The 16186-nt window shown below is 36.5% G+C and overlaps 2 protein-coding genes and 1 long non-coding RNA gene across 3 annotated transcripts in view; 2 read left to right on the top strand and 1 right to left on the bottom strand.

Moving 5' to 3' along the window:
* LOC122346509 overlaps window positions 1–639 on the top strand; it is a 6576-nt gene extending 5937 nt beyond the window's left edge. Inside the window, exons 2-3 of the long non-coding RNA XR_006251136.1 lie at window positions 224–264; window positions 345–639. This is a non-coding gene — a long non-coding RNA (uncharacterized LOC122346509). The remainder of the gene's footprint in view (window positions 1–223; window positions 265–344) is intronic.
* A 1315-nt stretch (window positions 640–1954) lies between these two features.
* Window positions 1955–7192, bottom strand: adora4a (adenosine A4 receptor a). The gene is made up of 2 exons (XM_043241224.1): window positions 4956–7192; window positions 1955–3213 (listed from the first exon to the last, which is right to left on the bottom strand). Exons 1-2 carry the CDS (start codon window positions 5285–5287, stop codon window positions 2505–2507), a joined length of 1041 nt encoding a protein of 346 aa, XP_043097159.1. The 5' UTR covers window positions 5288–7192; the 3' UTR covers window positions 1955–2504.
* Window positions 7193–8073: 881 nt separating this feature from the next.
* LOC122346525 (adenosine receptor A3) lies at window positions 8074–12598 on the top strand. The gene is made up of 2 exons (XM_043241222.1): window positions 8074–9896; window positions 10790–12598. Exons 1-2 carry the CDS (start codon window positions 9490–9492, stop codon window positions 11454–11456), a joined length of 1074 nt encoding a protein of 357 aa, XP_043097157.1. The 5' UTR covers window positions 8074–9489; the 3' UTR covers window positions 11457–12598.
* Window positions 12599–16186: the final 3588 nt, after the last annotated feature.

Genomic DNA, 16186 nt, shown 5'->3' with positions numbered 1-16186 from the left:
TATATATATATATATATATATATATATATATATATATATATATATATATATATATATATGTGTGTGTGTGTGTGTGTGTATATGCTTAATTATGAATTAATAAATAATTTTTAGATCAATAAATGCATACGCTAGAATAAATGATAACTAATTAAATTAATTTTATTTTTGTATGGCTCCTAATAAATGTGTTTTTCTCCCTCTTTCTTTCATCCCTGTGCAGATTTGATGAAGAAACGTTTTGCTTCTGTCCCTAAAGCTGAGGTAGTAGATTGAATAGTTGTGGAGTATAAAACCTCCCTTTGAGATAACTATACAATCTACTGTCTTTCTTGCGGAGGCAGATTAACCGGCCGTCTTCTGAAGACACTTTGTGCTCCTCTGCGTCCTGAAGCTGTGCTCCTGTCAAGCTGGAGATCTGTGTCTCCACGAGCTGAGGTAGTAGGTTGTATAGTTTGTGGGAAGGATCTCATCCTATTCAGGTGATAACTATACAGTCTATTGCCTTCCTCGAGAGACACGACGAACGAGAGAGAAAACAAATCATTTCAACAACGAGATTGTTAAAGTGTCATACTGTTTTTCTTATAGTTGTTATCATGCTCTGTTTATTCTGCAGGGTTACTTTCATTTTTTATTTTATTTTGCAAGGCTGCTATTTTATTTGTTAATATGATGCGTTTTTAATTTCAGAACGCGTCATTGTATCTGCAATGCAGTTTTGGTCATCCTTATGAAACACATTAAATTGACTGTCTTTGATAAGTGAGTTTTTTTGGGGAAAGTAGAAATGCGCAGTCTCCCGTTAGGTGTTAGGTACAAGGTAGGTTTAGGGCAATAGGACATAAAGTTTATACAGTATGCTCCCACTTTTCAGAAAAACAAACGCATATACTTTGACCCTGAAAAATTGACCCTTTTAACTTAATATATGTGTGTGTGTTTTTTAAATAATTAAATATATGTTTTTAAATAATTATATATCAATAAATATATAATATATATATATATATATATATATATATATATATATATATATATATATATATATATATATATATTTGAATTAATTACATTTTTGTAATTTTTTGATTATTATTTAAAAAACATAACCATCTTTGTCACAGTACTTACATATTTCTACCTTTGTCGGTTTGATTGCTTCTTTTATCCTCCTTTTTTAAGTCGGTTTGGTCAATGATTAAATGTAAACATTCAATTAAAAAAAAGGTTGACTCTGACTTAATCTACTTAATAATAAAGCTTTTTTTAAATTATTTTAAACAAACTGTTTCGTGCATCACTGCGGTTTATATTTGTAATATTGTACGTACGTGATATTATCCACTTTCAGCCATAAGAGGTGTCATGCATCACTCGGTTAACTTACCAAAGACCACAGATACACCTGAAAAAGACTTTGTTAACTAGTTCCTCTCAGACTGTGGTGTTCTGAGGCCCCCTACCGGCTGAACAGTGCCACTACAGTCTGAAGCGAATTTAAGCAGGGATCGCGCCACAGGAGTTTTAAAATCCCAACCAATTGGTTAATATTCGCAGATTATCTTCCCCTCGAGTCTTAAACATGCACACACTACAAGATTTCAACATCGTGGCGCATCGCACACCACGAGATTATGATCGTCCTCACGTGATCACGCATATATTTCAGTGATGTTTACATTAGCTAGCGTGTTAGCAGCTTTCTGTACTCACCTGGTACGTTCAAAACTGAGGTCATTTCCGTCCAGCTCTTCTTTTTCCCCCTTAAGGTTGTAAGCAGCTGTTTTGAAAGTACCGGCATAAGCATATAGCCATCATATTTACGATTTCAGTCCTAAATATCCGGTGGCCTCGATGTGTCTGAACATCGGCACCGATGAAGGTGTCCGACAAAATGTTTGCTAAAAGTTTTTTTTTTTTGTTAAACATTTTTTATTTTCACAGAATACACTTAAAATTGTACATTTTCTATATTTGCTGACCTCAAAAAATGTTAAATATGTCATTTTAAATATGTGTTATATTATAAAATATTCTGAAAATCAATGTAATAACAGATAAATCTGCCAGCTCTGTTACAGACAGATTGGGTCAAACATATACAGTCAACAATTTGAGACCCCGTCCTCCTTAGGAGAACGTATGTCGTCCCGTCCGTTAATTCAACTTTAAACCTAACAAGATGCAGACGTTTTAAATATCTACACATTTAACAGAAAAGTTGCCAACATGGTATGGATTTCTCTAAACGTAGCTTTAAAAATGAATGAAACTCTTTACAGTTCAATGTATCGTTAGTACTATCGTGGCCAATTATCTTATAATGTATAGTAATGTATAATTATCATTTTTAAAGCAGTCCCATTGACAAGTGCATTCAAAATGACTAAATAATGCTCAAGTCTCCACTAACAAGGGTATAGGGATAATCGCTATGATTTGGAAAATGACCAAATCGTACGATATACATTATGCCCCTTACACACCTAATATATATAGATTTATTCTGTTTCTTTGGCCTGTATTTGTCGTGCTGTTGAGTCAGTCATGTCATTGACTCCCCCCAGTGGACTGATTTTCACATGAACTCTTCCATCATGGTTGTCAGTGGTATAACTTGCAGGAGTCTTGCTGCTGTTCATTTCTGCCTGCTGCTGTTGACCAGTCACCCTCCTCCAAATCGTCCCGTACTCCCGCTTTATCTTAGGGATCCTGAAGGCGTACACTACAGGGTTCACTATGGAGTTGGCGTGAGAGAGGAGAATGCCAAAGTAAAAAACGACGGGCGGCACGCGTACGCTCTGGTTATAGTACGTGATGGATTGTAGCGCGTGCAACGGCATCCAGCAGGCGATAAAAAGAGCCAAGACCAAAACCAGAGACGTGGCCAGTTTGTGCTCTTTAGTTTTGTATGCGCTGGTTTCGGCCGACGCACCCGCTCGTCCACTTTTGATTCTGAAGAAGATGTAGCAATACAGAGTGATCATGACAGCCAACGGAGGAAGAAAACAGCCCTCAAAGATGAAGTGCACGAGGTATGAAACGGGAATGACGTCAATGAACTCGCAGTTTATGGAGGTGGAGTTGTAACGCGTCAGCGTGTCGCGGTTGTACCATCCAAACATGGGTAAGAAGCCCAGAACGCACGCCAGCAGCCAGCACACAGCGGCGAGGAACCACGAGCGCTTCCTAGTGACCGTAGACTTGTACCTGCAGAGCAGAGAACAGACAATATTTCTTCAAATCCATATGCCATTCAGCATTAGCATCTGAAAATGCTCCTATTACTTTATAATACCTAGGTAAAAAACAAAGAAACAAAAAAAAGTGTACCCAACCGTGCACTTTTAACATACCACTTTTGTTTTTAAAAAGTGTATATACTCGTAGCACGCTTGAAACCATCTTTCATACAACAGTACACTCAAGTGTAACATAAGCGGTAACTGAATACATTTTTTTAATACAAAGATAGTATGTTAAAAGTGCATTTTAGTTCACATTCATGGTGTCTCAAAATAGCAGAGTTGAGCACACTTAGATGATCTTAAGCACATTTAGTGCACAAAAATAGAGCACTTTAATTACATCATGGATGCGTACTTGCTTGTTACCTGGCTAATTAATAATATTTCTATAAATATACAAATAATATGCTATTTAAAAACTATTTCATATACGTCATTACAGGGACAGAAATTGTATAAGTAGTATTTAGCTTCAAAGCAATCTAAAGGAACTGACATGATCAAACTTACATTTATTTGATTATTTGATCTAGAAGGGAATCCTAAATATTACTTCTGAATTTCACATAATCTTTTTTTATACGTTTCAAAATTCTCAAGCTTTCCAGGCTCAAATGAAGTTTTCCATATTTCAAATGTCGTTTAACATATGTGAATGAGTCACCTCTAAATGAGCAACAGCTGTGAGACACGGCTTTAAAACCCCTCTTTTGTGTGGATCAACTTTATTTTGCCGCTCTCTTTCAACATAAATGCAATAAGACTATAAAGAAAGGACACGCATTCCCTCGCTTCCATTGAAGAAATGTGAAATCTAGCTCCGATCCAGGACCCGAGCTCAACGTGGCCGCTCTATAAAAGGAGGCTCTGCCTTCTAAATGAAGTCAATAACTCAATGAGCTTTTTTTCTAATGCTATTTGAACAACAACAAAGAACAATTACGAGACGACTGATGCCCATTTTCGTTGGTTATTTCAAATACGAAATTAATTTTGGAAAATTAGATACCGCCGTGGGATCAAATTCTTGCCAAATGTATTGCGGTCTTGGAAAACAATAACAATCATTAAAACCAAAATGCAAAAATGCAAGAAAAATATATGACAAAAAACAGGTTTCAGCACAAAATGGGGTTCGCTAGGGCTGGGAGAGATAAAATGATTAACCTAGTATAGAGAAAGAAAAAAAACTTACACGATACAAGACTACAAGAGTATTTCTTTATTGCACACGTCTTAATATTATCAACCTATTATATTATTAGCTTCAATGTGTTTTAATATCACTATTATTATTAAATGATATAATAAATAATTATCAGTACTTAAACTGATGCTCGTTTCCTCACTCTTACTTTCCCGAGCCTGTGACCTGGAAACCGATCGAACAGCCATCTTGGCTTAAAATAATGTTATACTGATATAGCTTCAACCCATCTCATTTCCATAACTGCATTACGAGGAAAGAAGAACGAGGAGGCTTCCAGAGGAACTTTAGTCACTTTTTAAAGATATCTTTAGCGCGGCTGAAAGTGACCAAGAATTTTGCAGCGTACAAATAACTGTTCGAGAAAAGAAACGAGGATGCACGAATAAGAAACGAGAAGCACCCAGCCCGCAGCTATTTGTCTAAAGGTGTACCGCATCGTAAAAAAAGTCCCAACAAACTTGCATTAAAGCCCAGCGCTCCGAAGGCCGACTCACCTGAATGGGATACAAACCCGCAGACATCGGTCCACGGCGATGGCCAGGAGAGTGAGCACCGATGCTTGCAGAGGAACGATGAGAAAGCAGCTGAAGAAGAGACAGGCGTGGAAAGGGATTTTGATGTGGATGTCCACGGTCACGGCCAGAGGAATCGCCACGGCCCCGACCAACAGGTCAGCCACCGCCAGAGACACGATCAAGCAGAAAGTGGGTTTGTTCAGCGCTCCGCTTCTCCACACAGCCCAGATCACCAGCGTGTTTCCCAGACAGCATCCCACTGCGATGAGCACTTCAAAAGTGATGTAAACGAATCCTCCACCCGACACCATTGTGTTTACAGGACTAAAAAACCCTCCTAGACTGAGAATTGCTATAACAGACAGAGAGGAAATAGGCTATTTTTCTTTAACACATTTAGACCATTTCCGGAGGAAGATCATTTAGTGGTTTTAGAAGGTGCGTTACACGAACAGTACTTTATAATCAACCATTACACTCCTAAAATACTACACACACACACACACACACACACACACACACTTATATAGCAGACACTATAAAGCAGATTAAAAGTGCATCGCTCAAACTCCAACTTATGTCATCATGTAAAACCTCCACGTGATGACGCGACAGCATTTTAACGCCACATTGCAAGATGAAAAAATTCGACGAATCTGAGATTAAAATCATATTCTGAGAATGAAGTTGAAATACAAACGAAAAACAAGAGAATGGTTTTGAGAACAAAGCCGTAACGTTTCGAGACGATAAAGCCAAAATATAACAAGAATAAAGTGCAAATATTTTGAGAATAAAGATTATATTTTAAATATTTTGAGAGTACAGTATATTCTAACCTTTGGAGAGGATGAGGTGATATATATATATAGCAGCGTTACGGTACATGTTATATGTACTCATAACTTCATTATTGTTTTACAGCAACATTTATTTTTGCTAAACTTTTTTCAGAGAGACGTTTGCTTTGATTCACAATATATACAGTGTTATAACGCTACCTCATACACAGTGCTTTTTGTAATATTATATATTAGTAATTCAAGTCGCTGGTTCTTACATGTCTCACGACCAAATATCACATATTATGAAGCTATTTTGACGTGTGTAGCTATTTCTACTGGGTTCTACTGGCTTTAGGACACATAACACACATTTCCATATTTAAGATTGTCATGCATTACTTTTGATTGCTAATATTTATAAATTTGCCATTTTATTGAAAGCCGCATAGTTTAATGCTAGAGAAACGTTTAGTCCAAATGTAGAGCTTCTCGAAAAAATAGCAGAAAAATAGTTCTTGTGTTTCATACTGGCCAAAATGCTTAGTACAGCAGTGTAGATGCGTGGCAGACGCAATGCTGTATATGTTTATTCCCAGGTTTGTAAGCACTCTTTTTATTTTCTGCTGAAATAAATAAATTAAAATGTTTTTGGAAAGTGGGATGCATTTTGTTTCTCATGAAGCATTTAGTACAGGAATGCGATGCTTTGAAGATTCTAACAATTTTCTAACAATTATATTGAAAAACAGATATTTAGCTACCCATATTACCGCAAAAAAAATTCCGCGCAACACCAATATGTGGGAGATTAAAATCACTTTTGAATGAGTGGTTGTTCAATTTCGCTTTCGGTTTCACAATGAGGCACGCTCTGTGTAAAGGTGACACATCTCAAGAGCTCAAGATCTGATGAGCTAATCTTTGCCATGTTTGATTCTTTTCTATTCCTCTTCGTTTTGGTTGTTTGCTTATCTTCGGTTTAAATGCATTCGTGCTGTCATAAATGCTTCTCCAGCCACTTCTGTTCAGTGGAAAGATAGATTTTGTAGATACCGATTCCATATATTAATGAAATATATAACAGCCCTATATTATTGTATTATATTATGAACAAATTATGCATTTAATACAGGAAAAGCCCTTTAAATAGGTCAAATGACTTTTGACAAAAAGCATTTGTGTGCAGTATTAAGTCATATAAAATGTCATTTCCCGACTAAAAAAAATAAATCGTAGCCAGTGAAAAGGCTGAGAGGCAAGGAAATTTGTGAAATCACTAGCCACAGTGACAAAAAAGTAAATGTCAACTTCTGACCACAATAAAATAAATAAATTAAATGAACTTACTACTTATGATTGAAAAATAATATTTGTCAAAAATAATATGATTGACCGGCAAAGTTGTGATTTTCATTACTTCCATTCTGGTGTAATAATCAAGGACGTTTCCCAGACTTAGTACACAATATAACTACAGAAGAGTCTTTAAATCAAACCTCGTTGGTCATTTTTGAACGAGATGCTACCGGTCTAATCGGATTCAATGATCTGTGCTAAGCTATGCTAAAAGTGCTATCGCCAGACCCAGAGATCGGCTGAATGGATTCCAAAGCTCTTAAACTCAATTTATTATAAGTTGGACAATGAGACTGTTCCCAAAAAAAGAGGAGTGTTTCTTTAAAAAAGTGTCGAATAAAAGGGTGCCGTTAATTGTGGCCAATGTGTATTAGGGAAAAACATTTATTCCATAATGATTTATTCCATTTTAAATTCTTATTATCCAATCAAAGGTTAGATTTTTTGTGATTGAAAAAAAAAATTAAGATCAAAAGGATTAACAATGCAGATTAATTTTCACTGCTATCTTTGATCATATTTACCAAGGGTGCCAATATTTTTGGCCATGTCTGTATTTGTGTGTGTGTGTGTGTATATATATATATATATATATATATATATATATATATATATATATATATATATATATATATATATATATATATATGTGTGTGTGTGTGTGTGTGTGTGTGTGTGTGTGTGTGTGTGTGTGTTTTCACTACCTTGCTTAAGAGCACAATTATCATGAATCTGGTCCACAAACTTCCATTCACTCACCACCAGATGTCACTCCCTCACCACACCGGACTTCAATTCCCATCATCCACAGCACTGATGACACACACACACACACATCAGATTGCACTCATCACACATTCACCTGCATTCAATCACACCATAAACAGCAGTTATAAACCCTGCTCAAAGCATTTTTTGCGAATATCACTATGATAGCTATATGATAGCCTATTCAAGTTTTTGCCTAATCTGCCCATAGTCTTGCCTTGCCTGTTTCCCTATGTTTACTTTTTTTGCCTGTGCATCTGTGCATCTTTGGATTGTGTTTGCACATCCTTACCTGGATTGTAATGTTAATGGAATTGATTCTCATGGAATTATTTAATTGATAAAATTCCTGAAAGCAGTTTTAAATTACTTTGGATAAAACACTCAAAATGTAAATGTATTTCTTTTTATCGGCGTTGAAAAGAGTTCTTTTTGTGGAAACTGGAAATGATACCTTCTGAATGATATCCGCCTTTTTCCTGAATGCGAAAGTAAGGTTTGCATTGCAGTTCGTTAGATGCTATAGAGAAATAACAAGGAAAATAATGTGCAATAAACGGTAAAAATGTTTGCACTACAAACCAGTGTGTGTTCATGATTAAGATAATACACCAAAAATATTTTTTACGTCAGGGTACCTAAATTTTGTATGTATATCTTCTTAATAATGAAATATACTGAATATTTATTTTTATTATTAATTTTTATTTCAATAATATATTATAAGCGTATCCTTAAGGCACTATAATGAATGCATAATACATTATAAAAACACTTATAATGCGTTATAACATGAATAATCCTAAAAACATATTATAACAATTTGTCATTGTAACTTTTAAGAGTATGATTATTTATAACTATAAACAGCGCATTAATCTACTTTGTTTACAACTAACTATATCATATCTTTATTAAGATCTGCACTGAAGATCAAACCACTTTTGTGAGCGGTTAGGTGCTGAGTATTATCTGTTTCCTGTGAGGCTAATATTAAGGCTAATGTGAGCTAGGTAATGCTACCAACTGAAAAATAAATTATTATATAAACCTAAAAGTATCCGTAGACTTTAGGTAGAGTAGGTAGATTGTAAAAGTATGTTGCAAAGTATCCTTTACTCAGTATGTCTCACGAGGAAGCATCAAAACAAAGTGTTAGCATATATTAGTGCTAATACTCTACTGAAGGCTAGTCGGCATGTACCTTGCTTATCGACAGCCATCTAAAGGGTACTATTAAAAGCAAATGTGTCATATTACTCGTTCATCTGATCTGATCTTATGGGCTGTTCGAGATCATGGTAGCTTAAGTGGATAAATCTTTTTCATTGTGTGTTATAAATGATCATACTCTTAAAAGCTATAATCACAGATAGTAAATACCATAACACATTAAAACTGTTCTTATGAATATGCATGAGATGATACAACATTGTCATCTTTATAACGCATTATGCATTCGTTATAATGAACGTGCATTATAAAAGAGCGCTTCACGGAAAGCGTTACCCTTTTTTTCTTTTTAAAAACGCATTATATTAGCCACTCCAAAGTAATGATTTAGCAAAAAAATATTGTGTATACGTGAGCATGTTTGGCTTTGCATGTGTCAAGGCAACTTCCTATTTAAACCACCACTTAAAGCAAGTTCCTGTAGAGTTTGTGCGCCTATTCTCAACATGACTGATGAAGAGAGGGTGATCTACACTTCCCTGGAGGTGCTCATCTCTGTGGGCTGCTGCCTGGGGAACGTGCTGGTGATCTGGGCGGTGTGGTCCTGCCGTGCCTTGAGTCAGACCACGTTCTGTTTCGTTGTGTCCTTGGCTGTGGCTGATCTTCTGGTGGGAGCCGTGGCCGTGCCTCTCTCGGTGGTGGTCGATGGACGCTTGGAGACTAGTTTTTACTGCTGCCTCTTCATCAGCAGCGTGATCATTGTGCTGACCCAGGCCTCCGTTCACTCGCTGCTGGCCATCGCTGTGGACCGATACCTGCGCGTTTATAACCCTCTCAGGTCTGAACGTATGATAGGAACATATTTCTTGCAATGCATATTTCAAAACTTACTTGTGCGGTTGTCAAGTTGATCAAGCTCGCCGATAAGGAAAAAAAGCAAATGTTTGCAGATCTCAGAGATGATCATGAAACAGCTGAGCAACAAAAACCTTCTTTAGGTGAACATGAAATTAAAATTTTCACTTTTTTAAAGCTTATTGCAAGACTAAGAATGTATTTATTTATTTCACAGAAATGTCATAACTTGCGCTGCCTATGAATATGACTATTTTTTAATATGACCCTTTAAGTATTGAAATGCACACTTTTCATTACACAATTCATTTTGGAGTTTGAAGTGTGCAGTTTAAAAAAAAAGAAGAAATTATTACTTTTTTTTAAAGATTATTATTCAGCAAAGGATGCATTAAATTGATCAAAAGTGACACTAAAGACATTTACAATGTACAAATTTCATTTCAGAAAAATTATTTTCAACTATCCATCATCAAAGAATCCTGAAAACAGACATGCATCGGTTTCTACCAAATATAAAGCAGCTGAAAATAAGCTCTGATCTCAGCAATCAACTACATTTCACAATATATAAACGACAGTTATTTAAAATTAATAATATTTCGCAATATTAGCCTCCGGTTTGTACTGTATTTTTGATAAATAAATGCAGCCTTGGTGAGCAAAAGACTTTAAAGACATTATGAAAAAACCCAAAATTGATTAAATATAACATTTTATAATCAGTCGGGTGAATGTATATTATGCCAATTATACGACCAATTCAAATATAGCAAAACATATCAATACAAAACAACAAGATTTAATCTAGGAGTGACTACTGTGAAATTCAGACTACTCAACCAATTAATATTAATACGATTTTTCAATTTTCAGGTACAGAGGAGCGGTCAAAAAGAAGCACCTGTGGGCCGCGGTCACTGTATGTTGGCTGTCTGCTCTTATACTAGGTCTTATTCCCATGTTTGGATGGCACAACAAAAACACGACAACCTCCGAAAACCACACAATTACGTGTAATTTCACCACAGTCATAGACATGTCCTACATGGTCAACTTCAACTTCCTCGCTTGCATCCTCACACCCACCATCATCATGATTATCCTGTACTTGTTACTCTTTAATATGATATCCAAACAGCTGAGAAAAGGAGTCGGGCGCGCTGCGGAGTCCAGGTCGTTTTACTTCAAGGAGCGGAAACTGGCCAGCTCTCTGGCTTTGGTTCTGATTCTGTTTGCCGTTTGTTGGTTCCCGCTGCACGTAATCAACGCGCTCGACTACTACACGGGCGTCAAGGTGCCCGTTCTCGCCTTACACGTCACCATCCTCCTCTCTCACGCTAACTCCGCCGTGAACCCTATAGTGTACGCGTTCAAGGTCCCTAAGATCAAGATGGCGTATAAGAGCATCCTGATGAAGCTGACGAGCTCGGAGCAGAGGGGAGATCAGAACACTTTGGATAACAACTTCAGCAGCAACTCGAACAGCATGGTCCGGTGCAGCATGAAAATAAACCCGCAGGTCGCTAATCAGGATGGTTAGCGCTAGTCTGCCATCACGTACAATAAGTAGGGGAGGCCTGGCTAAAGTAAAAAAATATCCAGCGGTGGACCTGTATATGCCTTGCTCCTACATTATATATACAAGTCATATAATGTTGCTACAAAGAACATTATTTGTGTATTTGGGGTAATGCAATGTGTTTCTGTGGTTTAAGTTTTAAAACACACATTATTTTCCACGTACTGTACATTATTGTTTCTCCTCTAAGCCCCGCCTCCCGAAACGGGTCGATTTGTACAAAGCTCACCTTTCTAAGGTGTGCTCCGATTGGCCGGCTATCCAGTGCATTGTGATTTGCTGAAATGTTACGCCCTTTTTTAAAACACGACGCCGCTTCCCACTACTGTGGCACCAAACAATAAAACACATTACAAACGAGGCCTCTGTTGCATCCAGTGGAGACACATTTACTGATTATCGTGACGTGTCGCCTTTTTTAAGCATTCACGTTACATCACGCCTCTTAAACGTGAACAAGAAGTGCAAGATAGCCTCTGTGCACAGCTAGCATAGCTGCTCAGGAAATAGTCTTCTGTAAATGCACTGAACACACTCTAATATGTGTGTCGATCTGTTCTAGAACAGTGTAGTAAATACAACTTAACCCCTGATTTCTAGTTGTGTCCTCTTTTGGAAGCACAAGCAAAGCGGTTTCTCTCACAACCACGCGCTGTGATGAAGACACGCCCCCACGTTGTGATGTGTACAGGTCATAGTCTTTATAAAGAACATCTCTTTGATTTTGAGACTTTACTCAAAATCTTCTTCTTTATGCACCAAGAGCTTGTGACACTCTAAAGAGAAAGGAAAATGTTAAATGACATCGTATCCAACATCCAAAAATACACTTTAATTCTAGCGTTGTCATATTTTGTGTTAAAGAAAAAAAAAGCTGCCCTAAAAACAAACCCGCTGTAGAATAAAGAGGCTGTTTTTCCTGCATGTATACAATGAATGCTAAAAATATGTTTTTATACACTTATTTGTTTTGTGTATCTTACTTTTAATGACAACTTGCACTAACATGCGTTTCAATGAAGTGTGTGTGTGTGTGTGTGTATAATCTGTATATATGTTTTGGGGTCTTTAACATTTTTTTTAATAAAGCATGGGATCGATTTTTTAAGGATTTGTTTATAGTTAAGTTAAAAACAATAGTTGATTTTAAGAAATAAATTAATACTTTAATTCAGCAAGGACGTACTCAATTGAAATGACAGTAAATACACAAATGTTACAAAAAATAAAAATACATTTTTAACTTTCCATTCATCAAATAGAAAGTTAAATATATAGATATCAAATAAAACTGCAGTTTACACAAAAAGGTTTTCATTGATAATAATCAGTAATATTTCTTGATCAGCACATTAAGGATTAATGCTACTGACGACAGGAGTGAAGTATAATATAATATAAAATAATATAATATGCACATATAAATACTGTGTGAAATAATTTAATTTGTTACATCTCGTGCTATGATCCATCACAACCCTGCTCTCTAGATACTGACCTTCTCGAAACAACATTGCTTGCAAGCATTTAAAAAATATGTAATTGTGATGAAAGAGGAAGAGAAACACAGAGAAGCGCAGTCACTCTGAGCCTCTTCTTTGTATTTGAGGCATAAAGTGCAGCATGTCAGACCTTCCACATCCTTCCTTTATAACTTCATAAATTTCGCAGCTAAAGGAACACGCATACATCAAAGGAAACTCTGCTGACATTTACTCACCCAGACATGCCTGGGGATCACATTTTACCAGCCATTTTACCCTAAGTCTGTGACGTCGTATTTACACGTACGTACGTACACGTGTACGTGTGTGTGTGTGTGTGCGTTTCTACTTCTACTTTTAGCGAGACACGAAATACATACTAACAAGAACATTTTACTGCAGTTTACCAAATAAGTAAACACTAAAGGCAGTAAAACTCTGATGAATAATGATGAGTAAAAGTTGCTAAAAGTGTAATGGCTCAAAATCCCTCTGACCACTGTCCAGGACTTGTATCTGTCATTCCCAAGACAAATTGATGCTATACTGGCCGCAAAAGGAGGCCCACAGCCATACTAATGAATTATTGTGGTCTAAAACCAGGCGTTTCAGTTTCCTTGTAGCATCACTCAACGGACATTTCTCTTTTAAACTACAGCGAAACGTGCAGTAAGGCATGTAAAAACATATTTTTATGAGACCAGGCTGATATACATATATATATATATATATATATATATATATATATATATATATATATATATATATATATATATATATATATATACACACAGGGGTTAGACAATGAAACTGAAGCAGCATGCACTCTGGGCTAATTAAACTTTCACACTCTGCTCTTACTAGTGGACTGTACAATCAATAAAGATTGGTCCCCAGGCTGGTCAAATTTAGCCATTAAACCCTCTACACTTAATTGGCCAGTGTGTTTCAGTTTCAATGACATACATACATACATATACACATACATACATACATACATATACACACATACATACATACATACATATACATACACACACACACACACACACATATATATATATATATATATATATATATATATATATATATACTGTATACTGTACACACACACACACACACACACTCACACGTTTCCCTTTTTACGATATATTTTGACTAAGAGTAGAATCACAATGTAAGATCTTAAATATTTCTTTCACGTCGTAAAATCCTTTAACTTTCCGTTTGCTCCAGGTTTAAATGAGATTATCAGCGTGTCCTCAGACGGTTGGACTGTGCTGTATATTAGACTGGACGTTCCCTCTGTAGTCTCTTTAATTGATGTACTGGCATCGGGCCACGTGGAAGTGAACACTGCTGATCCCGAGGGAACGTTCGGGGCGTTCCTCTGAGAGCAGTACCGGATTTCTGTAAGACAAGTCTCACTTTTCAAAGCCCATCTTGTTCTTTTTCCATGCAGCGTTACATCGGCCTCTGTCCAAACGGCGCGAGTGAAACGAGAAGGATTTACGACGTTCATCTTCCACGTTATTACTTTTCCTAACATCGCTTGAGTTCATTTTGCTGAGTGAAGTTGAAAAATACGAAACACACCTTTTGGCGCAGATTTGAAAAGCGACATCCAAATCAATTCTCATCAGCGGCACGAAAACCGGGGGTTATGAAACCACACATCTATACGCCGTATTTAATTTGATGCAAATGACAACACAGCTGCGAGGGAGAGACGCATTGCTGCTCAGTGCGCTCAAAATAAAAGCTATACTAAAGGAACTACGGGTTTTACATAACTCGTCTTTGACCACTAACTTCTCCACTTGTCACAACACAGAAGTTGCGGTTCTTTTATAACTCTTTTTGATCGCTGAAGTCCCTAGCTGACTACAATGCAAATCTGATATGCTTTCATTAAACGTTCGACAAAATAACTCTAATATCCAGGGTGTAAGTCACTGTATGAGATCCAAACATTTGCATCACACTCTTTATACGAGTACAATTGTTTGTATATAATTGCAGACATTATTAGAGCACATTCCCATTAAATCTTCAAACCGTCATTATCACTGAACCTCAAGGCAGACATAAACATATTCATATGCATCATGCTTACCGCTCAAGTCAATAGTCCTATGGGATGGCCTGAAGCCTTTGTGTTTGATACGTCGATCTCTCTTCAATTAGATGACAGCATCCGTCGCCATGACAACCCGGGCCTTTATGAATCTCTTGTCAGTCGTCTCTGGAAAACTGCAGACGGTTATGCATGACGAAAGTCTCTACCAGAAGATTTGAATGAGTCCTGCATAATGCATTAAGCAATAGCTACCTGTTTTACCTACCGCAAATTGCCCTTTGCATGCAAACAAAGGTCAAGATTAGATCAAGATGCAATGCAATTATAACCAGCTTAAAAAAAAAGCTCACTTCAACAGACATGGTGCACGATGAGTCATGAATCTCTAGTATGAGCAATAGCAATCGCATAAATCACTAATCGAAATCTGAAGCATCGCATTTCCCTGGAAAGACATTTAGGTATTTTGCAACATTTTAATGAATTGAAACTAATCAAAGAGATTGCCTTATTAAGACAAGCTTTCAGAAAAGCACAAGAACAGCATTTACTTGAAACATCATAGGTCTTAAAACGGCTGAAGATCCAAACAGTGCATTTCAGGAGATCTTGGCAAGGTGGAGCGGCATTTAATTTCGTTATGACACAGCTGTCTGAAGAACTCAGAGTCAGAAAACCGCTAATGAAAATATTTAATAAAAAATATACTCAAATAAAACGCTTACTAAATATTTAATCTTTTGTCTTGTGACAATCAATTGTTATAAGAGAGCTGTGAAGTTGCAAATGTGTTGTTAAATTATTGAGATAAAATGAAATACGAAGTAATAAAACGGCTGCAATCCCGTTTCAGAATAAAGGGTGATTCACCAGAATTAACGTATTTAGCATGTTTAACTTTAAATGAATTACATTTGAACTGAAGTATAAATCAAATGTGCCTCCTCTAGAGTTTCATGCCATTATTGCAATATGAGCTTAAATATTTCTAAACAAATTCTCCCACAAATGATTATAGATCTACATCCATTCTATTATTATTCTCCAAAGAATATCTTGTTGAAACATCTATGATGTCTAGTTGATATCGCAATGAAGCATAAGCGAGAATTCCTGTAAAAGTGCAA

This window comes from Puntigrus tetrazona, chromosome 6 (genome assembly GCF_018831695.1).
Source record: "Puntigrus tetrazona isolate hp1 chromosome 6, ASM1883169v1, whole genome shotgun sequence".
Taxonomy (NCBI): domain Eukaryota; kingdom Metazoa; phylum Chordata; class Actinopteri; order Cypriniformes; family Cyprinidae; genus Puntigrus; species Puntigrus tetrazona.
This window is presented reverse-complemented; position numbering and strand designations above follow the sequence as displayed.

What these genes read in the sequence shown, in the direction of transcription:
- adora4a (XM_043241224.1), bottom strand. Translation starts at nt 5,287, where the DNA reads ATGGTGTCGGGTGGAGGATTCGTTTACATCACTTTTGAAGTGCTCATC. An exon ending in CGGGTTTGTATCCCATTCAG is followed by an intron (nt 3,214 to 4,955) that starts GTGAGTCGGCCT and finishes TCTGCTCTGCAG; the next exon opens with GTACAAGTCTACGGTCACTA.
- LOC122346525 (XM_043241222.1), top strand. Translation starts at nt 9,490, where the DNA reads ATGTGTCAAGGCAACTTCCTATTTAAACCACCACTTAAAGCAAGTTCC. An exon ending in CGCGTTTATAACCCTCTCAG is followed by an intron (nt 9,897 to 10,789) that starts GTCTGAACGTAT and finishes TTCAATTTTCAG; the next exon opens with GTACAGAGGAGCGGTCAAAA.